Raw genomic sequence first — 11,054 nt, forward strand, 5'->3', positions numbered from 1 at the left:
ATCTGAAATATTATCTATGGTTCATTTATGAAGATCATAGATAGTACCAGTTTTCAAATGACAGAACCTGATAACTCGACTTTTTGACGAAATTGAGTTATCACTATTAATTATTAGGAACTATTATTATTATTAGCAACCTAATATTGAGACTCTCGTTGAGATCTATAAGCTGGCAAAACCCAATATATCGTAGACCCACTAGTATTAGAATTATGAGAGTTGGCATTTTGTTATATCTCCAAAATGTTGATTTTCGAAAGTTGACAGAAGCTTATAAAGCAAAATATCTCATTTTGCCACCTTTCTTTTCCAAGGTTTGAGTGAAATGTATAATATGACAAAACATAGTATCTGCCAATACTGTGATTTTGCCATCCGATATTTTGTTTGCTAATATCATGGTAGGTATTATAAAATGACTAAGATGAAAAGATAGTTGGAACTAACGAAGAACGAAGAACCAGCAGGATAAAGAAAACCCTAATAAAACTACTAGAGGAATACTCTCATAGGTAACTTAGTTTTAAAAATACCCCTCTCTCTCTCTATATACCATCAGGTGCAAATAATGATCCGGAAGTCGGTGCAGGAATTAATTGTCCAGAAAAATCCATTGAATCTGATCCTCAAACGTCAGTTAGTGGTGCTGAATTAACAGATACTACAACAATAATTCATTCTGACAAATTCATCACCAGCTGGCTTTCATGGATAAGATTTAAGAGGAAGACATCCACAAAAAAACAAATTGGTTGATGAACGAGTCCAAATCGAGGCATTTATAAGAAAGCGTCTAAAACACGAAAGCCATTACTTCTGAGAAGATGTTTCTATTTAAATATGCTTACCAAGTCATTTAAATATTAAAATTATGTAATGGTGAATATAAAACAATGAAGTTGGAAAATGGAAGTGTGAAAACTGCATAATTATTATGATGTATTTAACAAAACGGGCTTCAAATTCAATAAACCTTATTTAGATACATAAGGCGATGAATATATTACATGTAAACGTCATATGTATATCAAAGAGGCAATGAATGAAATCTTCAAACAACACAATGCACATTTCATTGATGCACATAAAGGTTATTACAGTAAATCAAGAGATAAACTACAGCTAAGGAAAGATCTAACCAACTAGTTGTTTACAACAGGTTCTACCATGTCTGCTATTATCCACAAATATTGTATACTATAAAAGATTATTGTTTTTGTACAATTTAACTATTAGAGAATGTTTAATGAAGTTCTATTAGAGAAGGTTATAATGTGGCACGAGTCAACCGGTGGAGAGGTTCTAATGACATCGCATCATGTGTATTTAAGAAAATCATGAATCTTTCACCTGAAATCAAACACGTTATCACATACTCAGATGCTGCAGATGGACAGAACAGAAATATTAATGTGGCATGTATGTTTACTTATGCATTATAAAAAAATACATCGGTGAAAAAGCTGATTGACCAAAATTTCTTCTATTCTATCATACTAGAGAGAGATAGCAAAAAAAGTTTGACGACAAGAACTTAAAAAATATGGTACTCCGGGATCGATTCCAATTTGAAAGAGTAGCCAGAGATCGGAAGCCGTTTGAAGTGATGAAAATGTCGCAAAATACTATTTTTGCTTCTTCAAACTACTTACAAATTCACAAATTCATCGCAAATAAAGATAACGAAGGTAATAAGTTGAAGTTGTTAAAAATTAGATGGCTTTGATGGAAATGAGCTTGAGGGCAATGCAGACGTAGAAGATATTGTTAAGGATTAAAATTTAAAAAAATATATAATGATTTAATCGTTTCTTTATATTAAGTATATATACCTGTAAGAACATACCTAATATTGAATTCATATTATTTCATGGAACGGAAAATTCTCATGAGGAATTATTTTTGCAACCCTCTGAAAATATTTGATAGTAAGCGTCAAGCATTACATATATATATTTATATATATTTAAGCTATTTTTTGAAGTTTTATTATCCAATTACCTCACATATCATGTTAGTTTATCTTACCATATAATTACAACATAATATTGGAACATAAGATGGCAAAACATGATAACTTGTAAAATCTGGCAAATCATTTTTTCTACCAAATGTGGAGAATCAAAACTTTGAATTACTTATTCTATATCTAAAACTCATTTCGAATACATCGTTACATTATATTATTTTCAAAAGACATATTCACCAGAAAGATTCAAGCAATCTCTAAATTTAAAATAGGTGGTTCTCCTGCACAATTATCAAAGTGCACATATCAGGTTTTGCCATCTGAACACAGATGCACATACGTAAATAAATTATTAGTAAAACATACAGAACAGCGTTTATCAATTATTAGTCTATGGCGTTAGTCTATGACAGCGTTGCATATGGTTGAAGTGTCAATAATTGTGTAAATTCAACTGGTTTAGGCGTAAAATATTAAAATTCTGAATTTTGTTAATAGTACTGGTATAGAGGTGAGTATTCTACTGCACTAATTATTTTTAATTGAATACTACTTTTATTTGGATAATATGATTAAATTGTCACAATATTGCAATATTCGTTAATCATTGTGTAATATTTTTTTTCTAGCATCTTCGCCAAGATGTTGTCCCGGCTTTGCCAGTCGCGAAGTCTTTTTCAATGTTCAAATATAGTAAAAGTAGTCCACTGTGACCAGTTGGCATCTCGAAATCATGCCCTACGAAACTTTGCTCGAGATTCACGGAGTATTCGAGTTACGAGGTCTCCAACATTATGGGAGAGAGCTATGGCACCAGCCGGCAACAATGGTATTTAAACGCATTCATTTTTCACATATTAAACTTTTTTGTGGTTCCCAATCTGGTTTGTATTGGGGTGGCCGAACCATCAAACTGTCAATAGTGACAACCACAACAAGACAACAGGTTTAAATGTCAATGCGAGGATGTATGTGTAGATACATATTTATATATATATATATGTATTGGATACGTTTTTAAATTCCTTTAGCTATTTTTTGTCTATATTTTTCTTTTCCTTTCATTAATAGTTAACTCTACTGCAAACATATGCAGATTTTTTGTTATTTCAATAGAAATTGGAACGATGGTTCTATGCATTCTGTTCACGAAGCAAAAAAACTTACTTATATACTTACTTAACGGCCCACGTGCTCGTCGTACGTCAAAATTGAGTTTTTATCGTATTTTCAAACCATGATCCTGGACACTCCTTAAACGTTGTAGATAATCTATTTATATAATTTTGAAGCCTTATTATCCTTTATAGTTATTTTAAACATTTGATGACTGCATAAAGTATTTTTGTTATATAAAATAGTATTCTTTTAAACCTCTCGCTCTAATGTTTTAGAATATAGTCATATTTCGGTACATAACTGTGCAGTGGTGTTAAGATTTTTTACATTTATTAATTTTTAAACGCATTTATAAAACCATTGGTATAATTTATTACGAGATAATTTTTGTAAAATATTCACGATAAAAAATTATATTGATAATCTATGTGATCCCAAATTTGACAAGAATTAGGCATTTTATTATTCAAAAAATCGGCAAGATTAACACATTTGAAGATGATTCTAAAGATACTTATTATAAGCTATGTCTTTGACCATTCAAGTGTGATAAACATCTTATGAATAATGATTGCTTTATAATAATTATTGACCTAAGAATAAGGTAGTGTTTTTTTGAAATACGCCATTTCTTTTGTCATTCCCCAGTGGTTAAGCTACAACATACGGCCGTAGCCATAAATTGACAAACTATAATTGAAGTAGGGAGTAAAATGATATTGACGCACGTGTTTGAACATGTACCTTTTAAAAAAAAATTTGGTTAGGTACATGTTCAAACACGCGCGTTAACATAATTTTACTCCCTACTTTAATTATAGTTTGTCAATTTATGGCTACGGCCGTATGTTGTAGCTTAACCACTGGGGAATGCCAAAAGAAATGGCGTATTTCAAAAAAACACTACCTTATTCTTAGGTCAATAATTATTATAAAGCAATCATTATTCATAAGATGTTTATCACACTTGAATGATCAAAGACATAGCTTACAATAAATATCTTTAAAATTATCTTCAAATGTGTTAATCTGGCCGATTTTTTGAATAATAAAATGCCTAATTCTTGTCAAATTTGGGATCAAAGAGATTATCAATATAATTTTTTATCGTGAATATTTTACAAAAATTATCTCGTAATAAATTATACTAATGGTTTTATAAATGCGTTTAAAAATAAATATATAAATAAATAAAAATAAATGTAAAAAATCTTAACACCACTGCACAGTTATGTACCGAAATATGACTATATTCTAAAACATTAGAGCGAGAGGTTTAAAAGAATACTATTTTATGTAACAAAAATACTTATGCAGTCATCAAGTGTTTAAAATAACCATAAAGGATAATAAGGCTTCAAAATTATATAAATAGATTATCTACAACGTTTAAGGAGTGTCCAGGATCATGGTTTGAAAATACAATAAAAACTCAATTTTGACCTTCGACGAGCATGTCCCCCCTTAATCAAAATATCTGAATGCTACGCTGGATTTGATTGGTATGGCGAACATATAAATTATTATAATGTTGGCCAACCAGATCAGAATTGAATTTATCCTTAATTATTTTGGTTATAGTGCCGCAGATGCCTGCATGATCTTTTTTTTTTTTTTTTACGAAAACAGTTTATTCCATGTTGACAATAATTAAGTATATTAAGGCGAAGTCTTCACTGAGCCTTTTTTAAAGAGGCACCTAGCGGAAAAATAGGAAGCTTGCAATTTGAGACATTTTTTTGATAATTTACAATTTCAACTGTATTAATGAATAAATATGTATCTGAAAACATTAAAAATAAAAAAAATTTTATTTTAAGTCAAAGACAAACTTACAATTGTAAAAAATGTAATAAAATGTGAATTTGTTCTATCGGTCCGCACCCTATTATTACACATATTTTATGGTCATATTTATTATTAAAATTTAGTTTATTAAGTTTTCTAAGCATCACCTAAGCGATTTTTGACAAATTCATAGTTTTAATATTTTTTATATCTATTTTAAAAAACATCGATTTTTATAAAAAATATAAATGTGTATAACTTGAAATCCTTTTTATTTATATTAATTTGTCTAATCAACGGGTTTCAGGATGTCCTTGTGCCCGTTTGGTGCCCCTCGGGTACCACTATATGATGGCATTTGTCCAGCGGTTGTCTACTCACCGAGCGACATGTACAGCCCATTGACGCACGTGTTTGAACATGTACCTTTTAAAAAAAAATTTGGTTAGGTACATGTTCAAACACGCGCGTTAACATAATTTTACTCCCTACTTTAATTATAGTTTGTCAATTTATGGCTACGGCCGTATGTTGTAGCTTAACCACTGGGGAATGCCAAAAGAAATGGCGTATTTCAAAAAAACACTACCTTATTCTTAGGTCAATAATTATTATAAAGCAATCATTATTCATAAGATGTTTATCACACTTGAATGATCAAAGACATAGCTTACAATAAATATCTTTAAAATCATCTTCAAATGTGTTAATCTGGCCGATTTTTTGAATAATAAAATGCCTAATTCTTGTCAAATTTGGGATCAAAGAGATTATCAATATAATTTTTTATCGTGAATATTTTACAAAAATTATCTCGTAATAAATTATACTAATGGTTTTATAAATGCGTTTAAAAATTAATAAATGTAAAAAATCTTAACACCACTGCACAGTTATGTACCGAAATATGACTATATTCTAAAACATTAGAGCGAGAGGTTTAAAAGAATACTATTTTATGTAACAAAAATACTTTATGCAGTCATCAAGTGTTTAAAATAACCATAAAGGATAATAAGGCTTCAAAATTATATAAATAGATTATCTACAACGTTTAAGGAGTGTCCAGGATCATGGTTTGAAAATACAATAAAAACTCAATTTTGACCTTCGACGAGCATGTCCCCCCTTAATCAAAATATCTGAATGCTACGCTGGATTTGATTGGTATGGCGAACATATAAATTATTATAATGTTGGCCAACCAGATCAGAATTGAATTTATCCTTAATTATTTTGGTTATAGTGCCGCAGATGCCTGCATGATCTTTTTTTTTTTTTTTACGAAAACAGTTTATTCCATGTTGACAATAATTAAGTATATTAAGGCGAAGTCTTCACTGAGCCTTTTTTAAAGAGGCACCTAGCGGAAAAATAGGAAGCTTGCAATTTGAGACATTTTTTTGATAATTTACAATTTCAACTGTATTAATGAATAAATATGTATCTGAAAACATTAAAAATAAAATTTTTTTTATTTTAAGTCAAAGACAAACTTACAATTGTAAAAAATGTAATAAAATGTGAATTTGTTCTATCGGTCCGCACCCTATTATTACACATATTTTATGGTCATATTTATTATTAAAATTTAGTTTATTAAGTTTTCTAAGCATCACCTAAGCGATTTTTGACAAATTCATAGTTTTAATATTTTTTATATCTATTTTAAAAAACATCGATTTTTATAAAAAATATAAATGTGTATAACTTGAAATCCTTTTTATTTATATTAATTTGATATAAATAAAAAGGATTTCAAGTTATACACATTTATATTTTTTATAAAAATCGATGTTTTTTAAAATAGATATAAAAAATATTAAAACTATGAATTTGTCAAAAATCGCTTAGGTGATGCTTAGAAAACTTAATAAACTAAATTTTAATAATAAATATGACCATAAAATATGTGTAATAATAGGGTGCGGACCGATAGAACAAATTCACATTTTATTACATTTTTTACAATTGTAAGTTTGTCTTTGACTTAAAATAAAATTTTTTTTATTTTTAATGTTTTCAGATACATATTTATTCATTAATACAGTTGAAATTGTAAATTATCAAAAAAATGTCTCAAATTGCAAGCTTCGTATTTTTCCGCTACGTGCCTCTTTAAAAAAGGCTCAGTGAAGACTTCGCCTTAAATACCTTTTTCTGTCGGCGCAGATGCTTTTTGAACCAATAATTGTTAATATAAAATTTGATATTTTCATACATTCCGAAGCATCATTATCACACACTAAGATTAGGTTAGATTAGGTTGGGTTTGTGTCTAAAAAGAAAGTTATAAAAGCTCATGCGGGCATCTGCGGCACTATTACCCTTAATTTTTTCAACATCCATGCTTGATAATATTGTGATTGTATACATTTTTCATTTTACCGAAACAAGTGGCAAAACACATCTTATTTTGTTTTTTGTTACAGCTTTTGGAATTGGAAAAGGAGCTGTGGCCGGTGCATCACTTATCGGAATGGGGGCATTATGTTTTTATGGATTAGGTCTTTCTTCTAGGCCTGGCACTTTGGAAGAATCACAGTACGTCCAAATTATATTAATATTAATTAATTAATGCCGTTTATCCAGACTAATAATTAAAATCAGTGGTGGTCCATATTAAAAATTTGAATAATGTCATCATCATCAGCCGAGGTCTATCCACTGCTGGAAAAGGCCTCCTCTAGCTCTTTTCACTCTTGGTACCTGGTTTTTTGCTGCCACGTACATCCACTGAACTTTATGACCTTGTCTAATCAACGGGTTTCAGGATGTCCTTGTGCCCGTTTGGTGCCCCTCGGGTACCACTATATGATGTCATTTGTCCAGCGGTTGTCTACTCACCGAGCGACATGTACAGCCCATTGCCATTTCATATGCTTAGCGACCTCTTATCACATCGCATATTCTTGTTAGCTTCCTTATCCATTGGTTTCTTTTGTGATCTTTACGTGTTATGACCAACATGCACCTTTCCATGTCACGTTGCTCTACTCGTAATTTTTGGAATTTTTCATTAAGAGTCCACGTTTCATATGCATACGTGAGCATTGGCAGCACTCGCTACTGTGTGATAAGAAAATGAAGGTCCCTAATTTTATGGGTATACTTACCACAGTATGGGAAAAACTGCTTCATCTGATGTAAATATCATGGCTATAATGATGTGTCATGCTCCACTATAATACGTATATCGCGATACTATTAAATCTCTTTTTCATTGTAGTCTATGGCCTCAATATGTGAAGGATCGAATCAAAAATACATACATCTACTTTGGAGGATCTATAACTCTAACGGCCGCATCTGCTATGGCAATATTTCAATCTCCCAGGCTAATGGCCATCGTCACCAAAAGTGGCTGGATGGTAAGTACCTAATTAATAATCTTCACTTCTAACCTGTCACCTACAGCAGTCATTGCAGAGCGTCCACCTTGTAAAGTCGTGGATTGCCTGTTCGAATCCTGCATCTGCCAAATTAACATATTGTTATTTATGGTAATGACCATTCCTTGTACTAACTGTCTACTCTGTGGTCACCCATACCCTCTGTTCAGGAATGAAAATAGCTATTTACCTTTTTAAAAATATCTTTCATGATCACTCATCTCAGTTTACCGCAACATGTGGGAAAAAGAGACTATATAATTAAAATTTAATTTGAAAGATGTAATTGGTAAAATTACAAAATGATTCGATAATAAATATTTTTCACCTATTTTTCCAGATACCTGTTACTACCAAATGTATTTTTTTTAGGCTCTAGTTGGATCTTTAGCACTGATGATTGGTACAGGCGCAATGATGAGGAGCATCGAATACAAACCTGGCGTCGGTCCGAAACAATTTGCTTGGATCCTCCACTCGGCGGTGATGGGCGGATTACTCGCCCCGCTTTGTTTTCTCGGAGGTCCTCTACTTATCAGAGCAGCTTGGTACGATTGCTATTTGTAATATCCAGTAATATATAACTCGATCTATTAAAGAAATTATGTTGTTTTTTTTATTCGGCTACATTAAATTTCACAGTGAAATAAATCAGCAAAAGGCGACAGATCAAAAATGTAATATAACACTTTTCGTTCTGGTCATCTAGTATTCAGGGTCCATATGGTTTGTGTTATTTGGCAGTCTTATTATTGAATCATCTGGTGGGGACGAACATAAACACAAGCTCATTTAAATGGAGCTGCTTAGGGTATCTCATAATGGCCTGGTTATACATTATTATACATTTCGTGTTTAGGTATACGGCAGGAATCGTTGGGGGATTAAGCACAGTCGCCGTCTGCGCCCCGTCGGGTGAATTTCTGAATATGGGCGCTCCGCTTGCCATGGGTTTGGGAGTCGTGTTCGCTTCCTCAGTGGCTGGCATGTTCTTACCGGCGACGTCAGTCCTCGGAGCGGGTGAGAAACTTGATTATCCATTATTTCATTTTATTTTTATTATTTCGATCCATTTTCCCATTTCGATTCATTTTTTTATCAATCAAAATTTTGATCAAAATACCATTGTGTTTCATTGTGTTTTGCCATCTTACTAAAGAAATAATATGTACAATAAAAATTCTTATAAGGACAAACTGTACGTATATTTTTGAAATGATAGTTCATCTTTTATCCTTTGGACAACTTCATCAATTGCCATCATCTTGTTATTGTTGAAAACGGATGATTCAGTTTCTGTTGTACATTTATTATGTCATTTTTATATACTGGCCTTCTTTTCACCAAATTGTGAGAATTGATTAATCAAAAGTAATTAGTGTTTCAGGCCAATATTCTTTGGATGAATATTTTTTAATTGACATGTACCTACCATGAAACGTAATATAAATTGAATAATAAAATTATAAATTAGTAGTTAATAATAAATTATAAACTAAATAATTGAATGGTTACTTTATCAGTGACAAATTGAATAAATTGATGTATGGCGGATACAGTATACCAATAGTCTCTCATGGTACGCTGTGGATCATTTAGGTAAAAATAAAAAAATAAATTGATGTCTTTCCAGGTCTTTACTCAATGTCATTATATGGAGGATTAATTTTATTTGGTGGACTGTTGGTGTATGATACGCAGCGTATAATCCAGAGAGCCGAACAGCACCCTGTTTACGGATATCAGCCTTACGATCCCATCAATGCGTGAGTTTTGTTTTTATTATATTTTAACCATTCTAAGATCACAATATGGGCCTCCACAGGGTGGAGGTTGTATTGACAGATTTTTGATTTTATTAGAAATGGATGTTGGCCACTTGCTCAACCTATTAGGTCCAAACACACATTGAAAAAACATGTGAATTTGTCACATCTCTATGGCACTTCAGTTCTTTCACAAGATATGTACAATGTTCTAGTGTGTTGGTCATATTAATATAAAAGTCCTGTGCATCTAAGATGCATCTTCATTTTGTTTTACTTTACTTTAAATTGATTCAAGAAGTATAGATTTATTTCGTCTTGGAATCTAATTTGTTTGTTGTTTTTGTTTGATGTAAAATCTGTGCTTTTGTATCAGAAAGTAAGGGATAATAATCAACTGCATAGTATGTACATAATGTTATAATTATGTGTTACTAATAAATGTATTGTTTGCAGGGCCATGTCAATTTATATGGACACATTGAACATCTTCATACGTATAGCGTCTATCTTGGCTGGTGGTGGCAGTCGTAAAAAGTAGAAAACGAGGGACAAAAATTGTCAGAAACTGAGTTATAGGTAATAATATTACTAACAGAAGATTGAATTTGGAACCTTACTTTATTTTTTCCCGTGATATATTTTTAAAATTAGATTAAAAAATTAATGCAATTGAAGTCTACAATGTATAGACTATAGAGGCGTTTGCATTATGTTCCGCTAGTATTTTTATGTGTGGTTGTGTTGACACATTTATATGTACATATTATTGTTTTGATGATTAAATTCATTGCCATTATGATTGAGTATTTTTTTCCCCATTCATCATCTCTCCCTATTTATAATGGTGCCGTGGTTATTTGTTTCACTATTGGCTTCAAATTCAATGACCGATGAAAATTTGTATCCAATGTTATAGCTTCATATGGGAGATCTGTGACTGTCACGTATTATAGAGCTTGTGATTTCTTGAGATTCGGGAATTCTCGAAATTAAGAATATTAAATTTGTTTTTTC

The 11,054-nt window shown here is 31.3% G+C and overlaps 1 protein-coding gene across 1 annotated transcript; it reads left to right on the forward strand.

Moving 5' to 3' along the window:
- The first annotated feature begins 2,395 nt into the window (after positions 1–2,395).
- LOC147066413 (growth hormone-inducible transmembrane protein-like) lies at positions 2,396–10,836 on the forward strand. The gene is made up of 8 exons (XM_085955223.1): positions 2,396–2,483; positions 2,602–2,801; positions 7,312–7,423; positions 8,109–8,250; positions 8,644–8,819; positions 9,131–9,291; positions 9,905–10,037; positions 10,494–10,836. The coding sequence occupies exons 2-8, from the start codon at positions 2,615–2,617 to the stop codon at positions 10,576–10,578; spliced, it is 996 nt and encodes a 331-aa protein (XP_085811349.1). The 5' UTR covers positions 2,396–2,483; positions 2,602–2,614; the 3' UTR covers positions 10,579–10,836.
- The last annotated feature ends 218 nt before the right edge of the window (positions 10,837–11,054 follow it).

This window comes from Rhyacophila brunnea, unplaced genomic scaffold (genome assembly GCF_057557595.1).
Source record: "Rhyacophila brunnea isolate RB1 unplaced genomic scaffold, BYU_Rbru_1.0 scaffold_5, whole genome shotgun sequence".
Taxonomy (NCBI): Eukaryota; Metazoa; Arthropoda; class Insecta; order Trichoptera; family Rhyacophilidae; genus Rhyacophila; species Rhyacophila brunnea.

Excerpts from the sequence above, each read along its gene's own strand:
- LOC147066413 (XM_085955223.1), top strand. The coding sequence starts at position 2,615 with ATGTTGTCCCGGCTTTGCCAGTCGCGAAGTCTTTTTCAATGTTCAAAT. Across the intron at positions 2,802-7,311 it reads GGCACCAGCCGGCAACAATG|CTTTTGGAATTGGAAAAGGA; the intron begins GTATTTAAACGC and ends TTTTTGTTACAG. Across the intron at positions 9,292-9,904 it reads GACGTCAGTCCTCGGAGCGG|GTCTTTACTCAATGTCATTA; the intron begins GTGAGAAACTTG and ends ATGTCTTTCCAG.